This window comes from Tachypleus tridentatus, chromosome 9, assembly GCF_004210375.1.
Source record: "Tachypleus tridentatus isolate NWPU-2018 chromosome 9, ASM421037v1, whole genome shotgun sequence".
Taxonomy (NCBI): domain Eukaryota; kingdom Metazoa; phylum Arthropoda; class Merostomata; order Xiphosura; family Limulidae; genus Tachypleus; species Tachypleus tridentatus.
In genome coordinates this window covers 141181065-141197776 of record NC_134833.1, presented here as the reverse complement: position 1 = coordinate 141197776, position 16712 = coordinate 141181065, and the positions used below count along the sequence as shown (strand labels likewise).

Sequence of the window (16712 nt, the reverse complement as noted above, 5' to 3'; positions counted from 1 at the left end):
TTTCCACTTACAGAGAAAAAAGTGACCAAAATTAGTATCATAATTAACATTCAAGTGGTGCTCCTCTTGGGAATACTTAGAGAAAACTAAATTTTTTACAACACGAATTTCATGTCCAAGGCATCACAGAAATAAAATGGTATCTACTTTAGATTCTGCCTAGAGAGGTAGTTGTTGTGTATGGAACATAATTTTTGCTTATACTTTACAAATAAGACCATTATAAAAGGCCATTTTTGTATATTTCGCCACTAACTCTTTAAGATAACTTCATATAGATTACAATTCTATTTAAAATAGTTTGAATTTTTACAGGATTATTTCTAATAGAAAAAGACAGTGAAAATGAACTTACATTATTTACCATGGTATTAATTTTATAGAAATAATTTGTTGACTTAGAAGAAATTATACAACAAAAACTCTGCAATTCAAAGAGAACCATGATGTACGTGATATTTTCTTAAGTTACAGTGGTCAAAAATGCTAAAATGACTTTCAATAACCAAGTTATTTGCATATGCGAAATAAATATTTTTTGTACACAACAGCCACCAATCTGGAGAAACTAGAACGCGGATTGGGCCTCTAGTGGAGCTCTGGATTTCGGACCTGAATAGCCGAGTTCAAATTCGTGCTATATCATTCCCCCATTCACACACGCTTTATAGCCGTGGGTGCGTTATAAAAGTGACAGTCAATATCTCTACGTGAATAGTGGGTAGTCTGTGTTTAGCGTGGTCAGTAGTGATAAATTAATGATGACGGAACATATCCTTAGTAGTTTTGCCACAGATACAAATACAAGACAAAATGTAAACATCCACTATTTTGTTTCTGTTGACCCCGCTGATCAAAATTCGCAACGAACAATGTTTTTTGAAGTATTTCAATAAGATACTACTTGATTAATAACACTAATTCTGACTTCCTCTCATTGAACTTTACGAATCCTCCTTTATAGATGATTTAAAATTAAAATATATCACCTCATGAAACAATAAATCATCTCCTTCCACACAAAAAAATGCAAGAAATTCTATTGAAAATATACAAGGTGACCGAAGATGAATATACCAAAATAAAGTTGAATAACTTCATGGTTGCTTCTGATAACCACAAAAACTGAACATAAATACAAGTAGCTGGCTTGTAAGATTTAGTTTTAATAATTAATGGACATCTACATGCCTTTCATCATTCACTTTATTTACTCTAATTCTGCATTTAAATTCTGAGGAAACATTTTCCACCACAGGAGTAAAGATGGATATGATAGCATCACGAATACAATGTTTCACTTCTTCAAAGTCTTTTGGTTTGTCATGGTAGACTTTAGAGCCCCGTCACCCGCTAGTACAGCGGTAAGCCTACGGATTTACAACACAAAAATCAGGGGTTCGAATCCCCTCGGTGAACTCAGCAGATAGCCCGATGTGGCTTTGTTATAAGAAAGCACTCACACACTCAAAAAGCTCCAGAGATGAAAATCTAAAGAGGTTAAATTGAGCGAATGAGAGGACCACTTGATAAGCCTTTCCCTACCAATCCAACGCTCTGGAAAAGTCTGGTTTAAAAACACTAACAGTTCGAGCAAAGTAGTGTGGTCCTCCATCCTGTTAAAAGATAGCTCTTTGTAACAAGTCAGGGGATTCTCGGAGTTCTGAAATGAAGAACTCTCGTAGCACGTGAATTTATTGTAACAGTTCGTTCGTGAAAGAACCAAGAACAAAATAAAACTCACTACCTGTATTTATATTCAGACTCCCAGTGGCACAGCGCCATGTCTGCGGACTCACACCGCTAGAAACCAGATTTCGATACCCGTGGTGTGAAGAACACAGACAGCCCATTGTGTAGCTTTGCGCTTAATTCCAAACAAACAACATATATATTCAAATTTTGTTGTTACCTCAAGTGAAGTTATTTAACTATATTTTTAGCATGTTCATTTTCAGACACCCTGTATTTTTAATATTTCACTCTTAGGGAAGATGAAAAAAAAAGTTAAGAACCAACTTCGTAAGTTTTTAAATAATTTAAAATAAAACAATTGACGCAATAAAACGAGTACAGGGAGGAAGTAAAAAAATACAAGACATCAAGAAAACCAAGAGATGATAAAAGAATGAACTTTTACATCTGATTATCTTGTAGTCGTGCGATAGAAGAGATTAGTTCTGATTCTTCATCGTGGAGATCTAATTTCTCGTATGTCATCATAAGATGTTTCGAAAGTTCTCTGTCAGGTCTTTATTTTGACATATCTGTTGATATAAGCCTTAAAGAGGATAGAAGCCTCGATAACGCGTTGGTAAAGTTTTGTTTAATTGTTTATATTCTATCATAGAGGTATTTCACCTTTTGATTCAACGTACAATATGTTAATGGACAAGTCCTCTCTCTTTTGCCTCCCTTACAACGTGGGGTTTGATCCCTATGGTGACCACAGCGCATCTTTTCGCTTAAACAAATTGGAACTCCCATAGAAGCTTTTAGGTGTTTGTGTGTTACTCAAAATTAAGAGTATTAATCAATAACTGTGATTAATGTTATGGAATTTTAGCAGGTCTTTTAGCGGAAGTTATTAAGAATTCGCGACTTTCTCTGAACGGGTGTTAGGGCCTAGATAAACTTCTCTCGGAAAAAAAAACGATAGTACCTTTTAAATATTATAATAAATATATATGATTGAAACAAGCGCATGGGCTCATTTATGGCCAATGTTTAACACTTTGGTATGGTACAAGTTACTTTTAACTTGATGCAACAAAAGTAACGGGAAACTCAAGACAGAATACAGTTTTGATTACTATGTTATTCTGCAAAGGAGCGTGTTTCGATTCTAAACCACTTATGTTATCAAAACGAAGTAATTTAAATCAAAACATTAATGGCTTCATAAAAACAGAGCAGAACGTAACTGCATAAAACCTCTCCCAGAAATTTACCAGAAAATGGCAAGATTTCTAATTTAAAAAAACAAACTGTGACTTTTTTTTTAATTTCGCGCAAAGATACACGAGGATTATCTGCTCTAGCCGTCCTTAATTTAACAGTATTAGACTAGAGGGAAGGCAGCTAGTCATCACTACTCCCCGCCAACTCTTGGGCTACTCTTTAACCAATAAATAGTGGGATTGAACGTGACATTATAACGACTCATGGCTGAAAGAGCGAGCATGTTTGATGATCCAGTTCGAACACAACCAGACGTGTAGAACAACACAGAACATTCATGTTTCTGAACACGAACTTTTATGAGATAAACAAACAAAACTATTAATCTTGAAACTGGAACGGTCGTGTAATGGTTGAAAGGTATGGAAAATACGAAGAAATGGCAAAAAAAGAGAAAAGATGGACAACCAACGACAAGTAAATGCAGCTTTAAAATTAAATCTGAGTTTTCTCCAGGAGGAGAAATTTAACAAACATTTTACCGTGTTACTTTATTTAACTTTGTTTGTTTGTTTTTGGAATTTCACGCAAAGCTACACGAGGGCTATCTGCGCTAGCCGTTCCTAATTTAGCAGTGTAAGACTAGAGGGACAGTTGGTCATCACCACCCACCTCTAATCTTTGGGCTACTCTTTTACCAATGAATAGTGGGATTGACTGTCACCTTTTAACGCCCCCACGGCTGAAAGGGCGAGCGTGTTTGGTGCGACAGGGATTCGAACCCGCGACCCTCAAATTACGATTCAAATGCCTTAATTCATTGGGCCATGCCGAATCTTTTATTTAAGTATCATATAAATCATGTTCCGGTTTCATAAGATGGACACGTGACAGCCAAGAACGTATATGTTTAATCTATTACAGAAACAACACGTTATTTATCTGTCAAAGTTCAGAGAGCTTAACTGGAAAAAATGAACTACAATAAGAAAATGCTTGCAACTCGAATACAAAATAAGAAAGTTGCGCTTACTGCCATCTGTTTGTAAATAATATATATTTAGAAGGAAATCTCGCCAATGTCTTGCAGAAATAAAAACGAATGAGATGTCGTACATAAACCCAATATTATTTCCTGCTATTGGTTCCTATGACTTTCAAATTTAAGAACATTAAAACCAGCAAACAACAACAAAAAAAAAAAAACAACGCAATCCTAGTGAAATATTTTGATACTCAGATAATTAACGGTAGAAATAATCCTGTGGTAAGTTTACCACACGTAGTAATTGCGATGTCAAACACAGGAAATAGCTTTGATATTGAGAGAATTAACTTTGAAAACTGGCCCGTGATAACTTTATCATAAATAACTGTGTTGATAAACACAGGAAATAATTTTTGAGAGAACTGGTGTCAGAAATCACTTTGTGGTAACTTTACCACATGTGATAATTATGCTGCAATTTTAAATATAGTAATTTGATTGTGAGAGAATTACCGTTAGAAATCATCTGTGGCAAGCTTACCGTACATAGTAATTGTACGTTCTGATACCAAGAAAATTATCTTTAGAAATCACTGATAAGTTTACCATGTATTTAATGATTACTAATAACACAAGTCGACAAACCTACATCGGTGTTTTTTTTTATAAGACTTTACGAAACGTGCCTTACGCTCAAACACTTTAAACTTAGAAACTATTGTACAAATTAACGAGTTAACGCCAGACTGTAATGTATCAAAACTTTATAAACTTGGAATTTGCTGCTTGTCTGCAAGACGAACAAAATTATTTAACAAGACTCGCTTTCGTTAGCGACGAATTACAATGTCTATAACAAGGCTACCACGATGAATCACAGCTCAATTATATCTGTCCTACTCCTTTTGTTTCAAAGGGTTGTACACGGGGACAAACAATAACGTATTTCACAATTCAAGGTCATCCTTGTATGGGCATGATCGTTCACCCGGCATAAATATCTATCAACGTCTAATTTAACAAAGGTTTTATATTAGGACATATAAGGAAAGGTGAAACGTGATATTATGTTGACAATAACAATAGAAAACACGGGGTGTTGAATCAGATTGTAAAGGAGCGAGCAATGTTTCACAACAACTTTGTAGCTGTATAACAATATTAAGTGTTTACCCTAACTTTTTAAGTAACCCTATGTTTATTGTATCACTCACCCATCGCTTCATGTTTATCCTAACGTTTTTTTTAGTAACCCCATGTTGACTGTATTATTCACCCATCGTTTCATGTTTACCCTAACCTTTAAGCTATTTTATTATGTCTACAGAAACTTTCTGTCTATCGTCGAGAACCGATATAAAATGATGTATGTTACAAGTCTACGTATACTGTCATCGTGACTGAACGATGATTTATCGTTCCTGTTCATGTTGTGTTACGGGAAACGACGACACACCGATAATATTTATCACTCACAGCGAAAGAAATTCCTGTTAATTGTCCGAAGAAGAAAATCGTTAAAAACGTCGATTACATTTTTTTTCATATTTGATCAGAAAATAAAGAAGAATCTAAGTAAAAAAATTTAAAGATAATTGTAGAGTGTTACCAACTAACAAGTGCTAAAGAACCCTATATGTAAACAATATAAATATCGCTACAGTCATCTTTTTCCTAAACTATTTCTTGATTATCGGATCTCTGATAACATACGAATAATAAAAAATAAACACAAATTCTGTTAACGTTTCACTAATTATTACCCAGTTTTTAGTAAGTTCTTTCCACTGAGTGCTATGACAAGCAAAAATTAAAAATGTTTCAGTGTGAACTTCGCCTGTAGTCGAAACTAAGACCTACGATAGAATAAAATAATGAAACATGAACAATCCAGTCCGATTGATTTGATTTCTTTTGAATTTCGTGCAAAGCTCCACGAGACCTATCTGCGCTAGCCGTCCCTAATTTAGCACTAAGACTAGAGGAAAGGCAGCTAGTCATCACCACCTACCGCCAACTCTTGGGCTACTCTTTTACAAACGAATAGTGGGATTGACTGCACGTTATAACGTCCCTACGGCTGAAAGGGCGAGCAAGTTTGATGAACCAGTCCGAACACAACCAGACGTGTAGAACAACACAGAACATTCATGTTTCTAAACATGAACCTTTATGAGATAAACAAATAAAACTATTAATCTTGAAACTTAACGTTCTGTATAGGTTAACTGGACATTAACAACTTGTTGGAATTATAATGCCACATTGATGTACAGAGACTACCTAAACTTTTTGACATACTGCTGATGAATTATGAAATACAAACAAATAAACAAAGGTCCCAACAAATACTTACAAATCTACACGTACGATTATCAACATTGATAACTGTTGTGACAAGTTTCGCTTCGGTTTCCAGAGAAGACAGTAGACCAATCAATATCTCTCTCTCACATACACACAGACCATGGGTCATTTCAAGAAATGGGCGTTCAGCAACGGTTGTAATTGACAGAGAATTGACGCTGGTGCGAGTGTTATAGGAGTAAAATATCGGCCGTATTACCACTTAAGTAAAGTAACAACTGGGTGATATACAAGGGCTAGATACGTCTAATCAATCAACTAATTCATGTTGGTTTCAAATACGAAGTTTCCTGGCACAAGTGGTTAAAACACACGATGTATCCACTTTCACGGGAAGTATACCAGAAATGATAATATTCTTCGGCTTTAAACAGTTATAACCATGAGATAAGAACGCCCAAATTCACTTCAAACGGTAAATACATAAATCACTCCTTGGTAGAATGTTTTAGAATTAATATTAAGTCAAAACCTTCAAGTAAGATTCTTCCAACTTGTTTGGACAGATAAGAATCGAGAAATAAATTTAAATAAAATAATTATATTCATAATTACAGACAGCGATAATAACTAACTTACCCAAGTTACCATTGTTCACCCGCTGTTGGTCCACTTGATTACGCAGCGCCCTCAATCGGCGGAGTTTCTGTTCCTGACCTTCTACCCTTTCACGCAAATGTCGCAGCCGATCTCCTTCTGTCATTTGAACGCCTTGGTGGTGTCGCACTTCTTGCTGTTTCAAGAACTTTAGACGTTGTTCCTTGGCCACAAGAAGCTGTTGTTGAGCCTCGATTTGTTGTTGTTGTCGTGCTGCCATCTCGCGGAGCTCAGCCAGCGTGAGTTCCGCCCCTTCTGGCAACTAGAAACAAAGAAAATCCTTGCATGAATAAAAATGAGCCGTATAATTCTTTAGAATACCAAACGTGGTATTTGACAAACGCTGAGAACAAAAGGATTATACATATATATATATATATTTCTTATTTGTTGTAGTAATCTTATGATTTACGAATGTAAGTATTATAGAATAAATTTTGAAATGTTGAAATTACCAAATACAAATACAGGATTACGTTCTTAAAATTGCTGGACTGTAAAAAAAACAAAAAAACAAATGCGTCTACCAAGAAAAAAAATTACTTCTGAGTGTTGGCCTCGCACGTTCCACCTGCAATAAGACCAGACAGTCAGAATGTCGTATGTGGATGATGTTGTCTTGACTTGTGGGTGCATGCGATTGATAGGCTTAAGGCAAAGCGTACAGCAGAACTTGAAACAGTTAATTTCAATTGATCACTAGATTAAAAAAAAGTGACATCACTGGAAAACAGTAGGTTCACTGAAATGTAAAATATGGCGTTTTATGTTTGTTTTCTTGATTATTTCGTCTAGGACTCTTGTTAATGATAAAAAACAAACTCGCCAGTTCTAAAATAATAACGAAAAGTGGGAATATTTACAAAGAAGATGGGTGGAAAGTCCATGTTAATACACTAATAACTGTGGGAGTTTAATTTAATGTGATGGGTGGATTCTCTTTGGGAGTCCATGTTAATACACTAATAACTGTGGGAGTTTAATTTAATGTGATGGGTGGATTCTCTTTGGGAGTCCATGTTAATACACCAATAACTGTGGGAGTTTAATTTAATGTTCAATATGATGAGCTATTTGCTTTGATTTTTTTTTGGGGGGGGAATAATTAGGTGTCTCTGTCATCACAAGTACGCCCTTATTTATTAACAGTTCTCTTTTATTGTTAACGGTAGTTTTTAATTCTTCCTAAGTGATGATTTATAACTGCCTTCAAATTCATACTAAAGTCAACATATATTTAACAATTACAACAGCTTAAAGCATGATGATGACAATTTCCAATTACCTGAAATAAAATTAATAAATCTTATCGTAACTAAGGACAGCCCAGAAGGGGGCGCTGGGCTTCTATTATTTTAAGATATTTGAGAAATAAATCTGATAGTATGATTTGATAAAACTTTCCTTATATTTTTATTATTAAATATTATTATAAACGGAGTTGTTTTTGCTTTATAATTATCTAAAATAAGGGAGCAGGAATTCTTCAAACTTGTGCCGGCTACAAAAACACCTAGTTACACCACTGAACGAAGCAGCGTAATTATAACGTGACCAAGTTCATTATCTTGTTTTAATGATTCCATATTTTTATTCATATTTGTTTTGCTGGTAAATATATATACATATATATCTTTTATCAAGACTTTAGAAATTTGCGCAAAGCTACACGAGGGCTATCTGCGCTAGCCGCACCTAATTTAGCAATGTAAGAATAGAGGGAAAGCAGTTAGTCATCACCACTCACCGCCTCCTCTTGAGCTACTCTTTTACTAACGAATAGTGGGATTGACCTACATTATAACGTCCCCACGGATGAAAGGGCGGGCATGTTTGGCGTGAGGAGGATTCGAACCCTCGACCCTCAGATTACGAGTCGAGTGCCCTAACCACCTAGCCATACCGGGCTATTAAATGGTAAGTGGTTAACTGAGGTTGTTATAACTGTTACAATGTTAGCAAGAATTCTTCAACGTCCAAAATGTATAATTTCATGTTTAAATTGAAAATTATGTTGTTTTTAACCCTTACGCGTGCCGAGTTTGAGAGAATGAATTTCTGGTTTATATTTCAGCACTTTCCAAATTAATTACTTCGACCTGTGGCGGTTCTTATGACAGTTATTGTCTATCTTTGAAAGGAATAAATACACAACAATTCTATGAACACACTTTAGTTTGAACTACCTACCAACAATATATATGCGACACAGAAACCAAAATATACGATAAAAATATAGGAAAGACAGCAAGAAAATATTTTACGACTAACTGCGACAATCGACAGTACTCGCCGAGTTCTCTTAGGCCTAACTATGTAAGTAGCCTACTCGTAGTTTTCGTCTTAGCTCACGTAAGTTGATAAGGCTTGTCACAAAGTGGCCACAGAGATGAATGATTTTTGCGCTCTCAAGCGCGTGAAAAGTAATCATACAATCTTGGCACGCTCTTCTCCATTTATTATAAGTGTTCTGTATTTCAGCATTTTTGTACCAATATAAGTGTATGTTAATCGACAATTGACTCGGTAGTAAAATAGGTGGTTAATACCCCATTACACTCTAATTAGGTTGTAGAAAGTTTCTTATTTCTCCTACGAAGTATCTTACATAAAACCTGATTTACACCGGGATCAACGTATGCCTAAAAGCGTTACACGATTCAATAATATTTGAATGTAAAATTATTTGTTAGGTTACCTGATTGCATTGACAATTCGATTCTCATTCCTTGGCAGTTTTCGAAAAAGAGACAACTCCACCAGAATTCGAACGAGGGAACCTCTACGAATACAGTATGCAATATATAATCCATTCTCCGAACTACTGCTTGAATTGAGCGCGTGCAAGGATTCCCAACGAAGTGTGATGACAGAGAATGACTACAATATAGGGTATGATTTTTTTCCAAAGGTCGGGAAAAAATATTAAATCGTTTGATTACACAACTTTATTGCAGGTCGCAGTAAGATTATGATTATATAATTATATACACATATTTGCAGACATGATAACCCAAAAGTTTACCTCCTTTCGTCTTGAACCAAGTAATTACGTAAGAAGAATAGAACGTTTGAGTAACGTGTTTGGAAAGGCACTAAATAATATAAACATTACGGCTATTTTGGACAAAAAATTGATAGCAGTTGGAAAATGAAAAAAAACCAACAAAACAATAATTTTGTTTTGTTCATAACTCTAAAAATAGATGTCTTTTATTTGATCATGATTAAGCCTAATTTCTTGAAAGAGGATTACTGGAGTACATCTGCTGCTTAAACGTTTATTTAACTCTTTGCCTTTTAGATACTGATGATTTTTAATCCTGAAATTACCAATAGGGTGCAATCCCATCAGCTTTTTAAGCTATTTATGCACCAAACTATTTTGGGTTAATAACGTTGTTAGTTACCTGGTTCGTAATAACACACGAGCCACACATACGCAAATATCAAGAATATTGTAATTATTACCACTAAATATTGCTGGAGTTATCTATATATCTTACAAACAAAATGAGAGATTTCACCGTTTTTTATCAGTTTTTTTTAACATTGAGACTTGTAACAGGTATAAACAATGATATAGTAAGTGGAGCCTACTAGCAACCAACGGTATAAGAACCAATCAGTAATTTGAGGGTTAACTGTTAATCTGTTGATGACGGATGTTTTTTCCAACTGTTTTATAGGATTACGTTTCTTAGTTTTAACAGCGAGTAAGCTGAAACGAACTAAAGAACTTTGGGAGTTTAGGTTGCAAAGTTCTCCGAACACTTCACGAAATAAGGGGCTTACTCAAAGAAACAAAAAAAAAAAACAATACAAGCAAAAAAAATCGTTTTTATAACGTTCACTGCCGTCATGGTTCACATATTGATTTATATCGAACGATGCTAACTTTCACCATGCACAATACGCATCGCAACAAACTGATCGACATTAATGGACGATGACTCTAGTTTCCTACATTAAATTTACAAATGGTCCCCACACCAATAATAGGTGGAAATAGCTACAATACTAATGGAACTTTTGTTTTGTTTTTTTCCAAAAAACTCGTCTGTTATTAGGGTTCTGTCATCAACAACGTAATGGGCCATGAGCAGTTTAATGCATGAACAGTCTGAGGAAATTTGTATGAAATGCCAACGTAGATCGTACTGATAATTCTATGATTATATTGGCACACGTTTCTATACGTACAGTACACATACATAAAAAACTCCTAATGTCTGGATAAAAGACTATCTCTCACTGAGAGATACACAGTGTTTATCTCTGAATTAATCAAAACTTTCGTTAATGATGTCTCTAGGTCTTTATAGGAAGAATAACAATGTTCTCCCCGATTATCGTCCATTAAAAAGGTCGTGAAGCAGACACCGTCTTCTCTGTATGACACGGGTGTCATGCGGGAAAAACAACTATACGATAAATTGTGAATTATTCTACGCTTGTGTTTTAAAAGGCTACTAAAAAAAATGTTCCCCGCTCCATGTGCAAGCCATATGTGAAGCCTTACATGAAATCATTTTATTGTACACACAAACACAGTTATAACAATCACCTGAAAGGCAGCCTAATCAGTTTATGCTAGTCTACAGTGATGGTTCAATATCGTACAGGTACCTCATGAATCATAACTTCTTGTTATAAAGTGTGTATGTGTTTTTCAGCAGCTGGTATAGTTCTATATCACTTTGTTCTAATGATCAACTATCAGGTCCACAACTGGAAGAGTACGGTGTGTTCCCAGTTGTACTGAGAACGTTGTGAGCTAGATTTTCCGAGTTCCACCCTATAATAAATTTATTAATCGGCCTGATTTTGCTAATTCTAATTCTTCACCTACGATTGGATGTGTAACTGAAGAGACGTAGTATCAAATGGCTATTTTAGGGGCCATTACCGGAATTATTTTACTCAGAAACTGTACTTTTCGTAGTTTCTACATCTGCTACAGTCTTAACATTCTAAATCTGTTTTTATATTTGCTGTACATGTTACTGTACACCTTATACATGCACACAGATACATAGCGAACCATTGAACACATACCTCAGCTATTAAATTAGAAACCTCTAGATTCAAGTTTTCTTTTAAAGTAACAACTTCTCACAGTCAGACAACCATATAGTAACCTAAACTGATTTAAGTATTTAAATTATGACATTTCGTCGAACTCTGTATTAGATATTATACAGCAAACTACTTGTTTAACAACTGTGAAAATAAATCTTTAACACACACACACACAACTCTTTAGTTTCTTTTTTTTTAACTCAGCTTAAACTGAACTTCCGGAGTAACTAATTTCTCGTTACTGAACGATGACTGATAAACATAAATATTTTAAAATTATTCTTTGTGCGGACTAGTTTCAGATTATGTATTTTTGAACTCACGTAGGTTTATACTTTACCAAAACGAAGAATAAAGGTTGGATTGTTAATGGAAATTGTTTTGCAGTGTAATTTTGTTTAATTTGTAAACTGTACGAATAGTACTAGTAGGCCTATATTATACATGTGGCATTAAGCAGAGCACTTCGCTCTGTTTTTCACGAATCCCTCTTACCCACCCTCAATGGAAGTCCAGAATGAGTTTTGTTAGGTCGTTTTAATCCCTGACCCGCTCTTGTTTACAGTGAACGTTTATATCTGGACAAATTCAATAGCAACTGATATTGTTAAGGAATTTTAATTTATTTTTTAATCAAGTTTATGTGGTTCAGGTAGATAGCGTATCTTATGGTATATTTCTGTTTGAAAGAACAACAACAGAAAACACTGAGAGTAAACAAATTATAACGACATTTGTGGTTACATTTCATTAATACGGAAGTCCAGAATGGCCAGGCTGTTTAGAGCGCTTGACTCGCAACCTCAGGAACGCGGGTTCGAATCTCCCGCCCCATAAAACATAATCGCTCTTTCAGCCGTGACAGCGTTATAATGTGACGGTAAATCCCACTATTCTTTGGTAAAAGATTAGCTCAAGAGGTGGCGGTGGGTGGTGATGACTAGCTGCCTTCCCTCTAGTCTTACACTGCTACATTAGGGACGGCTAGCGCAGACAGCCCTCGTGTAGCTTTGCGCGAAATTCAAAACAAACTTAACAAACTGAACCCTCTCGTCTTTCTTTGCTGAATTAAGGGCAGTTGGTGAAGATACCCAGTGTATAGCTTTGCGCGAAATTCAAATCAACCATTGATAGTGTAGGGCTAGATCGTTACTAGGGGTGGGGAGTGGCATGACGTTTTATGAATGTGTGATATAAATGGCTCGATAGCTAGACCACGTGGTGAACACGTTAAAACTTGTGATAAAAATGGCTCGATAGCTAGACCACGTGGTGAACACGTTAAAACTTTAGACGCGTATGTTTGCATGTAAAGGAGACATAACTCTCTCTCCCTTGGTGCACTTATTTATGTTTTAACCCACTGTGACGCAATTCATAAAAGCACGTGGTATGACAGTTGTGGTTCCTGTTTCAACGTGAATAAATTCTACATTAAATTTACAGAACTTTACCAACACAAAGTGAAGGTAAATCAACACGTCCACAAGCTGAGAGCTCGACTATCATTCGGAAACTATGAACATAATTCAACACAAGGTGAACGGAAATCGACACGACCACAAGCTGAGAAGTCGACTTTCATCAGGAAATAGCTACCCATAAAAATTCCACACTAAGTCTTCAAAAGCTAATTAACTTGTTGTTTACTTTCCTATAAAATGTCGATAGTGGTAGCATATTTAGACATGTATACTAACATACGCTTAAAAAACAAACAAACCTGACGTATGTAATAAAGTTTATACATATAAAAAAAGAAGGATACATGAGTGACTAACCGTTGATATTCGTGTAACGAACCACGGGGTTGGGGAGTTATGTCCATAACATAATTTATGTTAATAAATACACTACAATATATGTGTTAAAAAACAAAACGTTCTTTACTGTATAATAGTATACGTAGAAGGTGCTTGTTACAAAACGCGTCTACTACATAGTCGCAAAAGCAGCTGTTTATTACAAAACACGTATGCTCTATAGTAGTAAACGAAGGTGCTTATTACATAGCAGTGAATGCAATTGTTTATTACAAAACGCATCTACTATGGCAGTAAACGAAGGAGCATCTTAATGAAAAATAATAACACAGTTAAAATTGTCGTTAAGTCTAATACTTAAAGAGTAGGCGACGTTACTTTTTAAGTTCACTCGAAGTCGTAAGAAATTTATAGAAAAAAATATTATTCCTTCTAATAAACAATGCTACCAGTATAAGGCACTGTCAACGCGTGTTACTAGTGTAAGGCAGTGTCAATGTGTATCACTAATGTAATATAGTGTAAGGCACTATCAATACGTGTTTACAGTGTAAAGTCCTTGTAGTGGACACAGCAGACAGCCACAAATGGCTTTGCTCTAAACCAAACACAAACACTACTACAAATGGCTTTGCTCTAAACCAAACACAAACACTACTACAAATGGCTTTGCTCTAAACCAAACACAAACACTACTACAACTGGCTTTGCTCTAAACCAAACACAAACACTACTACAAATGGCTTTGCTCTAAAACAAACACAAACACTAATAGTTAGTGTTCATCGAGTTCTCACCCGTGTTTGCTACAGTTAGATTTAATTCCCTTGTGACTTTCTGAAGTTTTTTTTTGTCAGCAGATAATTACACTAAACGTTTTTAGTTGTTTTTTTTATAAAAAACTCAACCACGTATTTATACGATGTTTGTTTTAGTCAAACAAGTCTAATTCACTCCAAGTAGCACATAGGGACTGTCTCGTGGCATATCGTGCACGTGCACGTTACTGTTACATGCTTAAGATCGCTTGCAACAGATAAATCACTCGCTAGGTGGCAGACAAGGAAAGTATTATTCATTCACTACGTCATGGGAAATCTTGTTTACAGGCTGTTGGGTCGAAGGACCGTGTATTGCTAATGTTTTAGGTTGCGTTGTGTGTTATAACCAAAGTTTCATGTTGTGTCATGTGTTATAACCAAAGTTTCATGTTATGCTGCAGCAGAGTTAATCTTATTTCTTTTGCAACTTGTATCTTTTCCTGAGTCAAACAAGAATGAGGAATGAAAAGAAAATCGTGCCACCATAAATGAAAACACAATTTGTTTCAAAAAAATTCTACGCAAGAACCAAATATGAACCTTGAAAACAACTTTACTACAACCACCGCGAGAACAACAGGTCTCCAAACAACGGATAGGAACGCCCTCTGGGGGTCGGTAGCACCTTTTTTTCTGTCAACAACACATTTTACCATCTTAATAAAGTTGCTCCCCTGGAATGTGAAAGTGGTTACTACTAACGATTAAAAGGTTATCACAGGTAACGCATCCAGGTTATTACCCCATTCTATAGAAATTATGTCCAGTCGCCAACTGTTATTTTTTGAAATGATTATTAAAAAACAAACAAACAAACACAAAAAAACATTGGCGCTCGAAGTTCATTATTTGGATTGTCATTAGTATTCAATACACTTATTACTTAAACCAACACTTAGGCCTCAACTCATGAACAAATGAGCTCTATTTCACTGGGAGGCTCTGTTCATCATTGGTCCTTGCTAAGATCTTTAACCAATGGGAATGAACGACAACATCACATTGTCTTAAGTAGTTAAAGTGTTCTAAACTCGACTTACCAGTTTTCATTCAGCAGAACCAATGAAATTATTTTACAGATTAGAAAAAAAAAAAACAGTTGAAATGTATCTCAAGATGGCTAAAATGGGTATTAAAACTTTTACTAAAATAAAGCAAAAGAAGGTCGAAACATTGTTATCTACTTTATTTTAATAAAAGTTTCAATACGCACATCAGCCATCTTGAGATACATTTTTATTTCAAGTGAGTTTCTCGTCATCACGAGAAAAACAGTTAGTTAAGTTTGACACATTGAGGCGACAGTTAGGTAAAAATTAATTTATAGAACAACCGGTAGAGTTATATTCAATTAATTATTGTAAATTTTAAGTGGGGTAGAAAAAAAATTAACTCATAGTTAGAATTTAGTCTTAAATAGGCTAATCTATGATGACGAGAAAACCCACTTGTAGAGAAAATTATATATTTAAAAACGGCTGGTATGGGTAGAGAAGGCACTAATAGAGAAGCCAATAACGTTTCGCCCTTCTTCGGTCATCGTCAGGTTCATAAAGAAAGAAAGGGTTACTGACCACATGTTTGAAGGCGGTTGTGTAATTGAGTGTAGGAATGTAGAGGGCGTGCTTAGATGTGTGATTATATTTATTAATATAGGTGTAAAGGTGTTCCGTTGTGTTGGTTTATTTTGGACCTGAGTTGTTGTATAAGTAAGGCTTCTTTAATTTTGCGTTTGTTTATGTTTGTTTTAGTATTTGGGTGTTTTCTATGGTTATGTTATGTAAATTTGATTTGCAGTGTTCGAACATCTAAGCATGTCCTCTACATTCCTACACTCAATTACACAACCACTTTCAAACATGTGGTCAGCTGGCGGTTAGTAACCCTTTCTTTGTAAACCTGACGATGACCGAAGGAGGTCGAAACGTTATTCGCCCCTCTATTAGTGCCTTCTCTACCGATACCAGCCGTTTTTAAATATATAATTTTAAATCGGCTCAAATCTGGGGGTTAATTTTTACAATATTTGTAAATATTGTCAACCTATTTCAAATAACTTATATCAATCATCTAGTAATATTAGAAGTCAGACAGTGAGTAGCACTGACCGTTTTGAATAACAATAACAATTAATATGATTTTTTTAAAATTTAACTTTAAAATTTAAGGCTTTAAAGAATTTTAGTAAAAATG

General features: G+C 35.2%; 1 protein-coding gene across 10 annotated transcripts in view; it reads right to left on the bottom strand.

The window, feature by feature from the left end:
• LOC143226533 (apoptosis-stimulating of p53 protein 1-like) overlaps positions 1-16712 on the bottom strand; it is a 226804-nt gene that overhangs the window by 16257 nt on the left and 193835 nt on the right. For all 10 annotated transcript variants that reach the window (XM_076457601.1, XM_076457602.1, XM_076457603.1 and 7 more), the window contains one exon: positions 6836-7115. In XM_076457601.1, coding sequence (XP_076313716.1) covers positions 6836-7115 — 280 coding nt within the window. The remainder of the gene's footprint in view (positions 1-6835; positions 7116-16712) is intronic.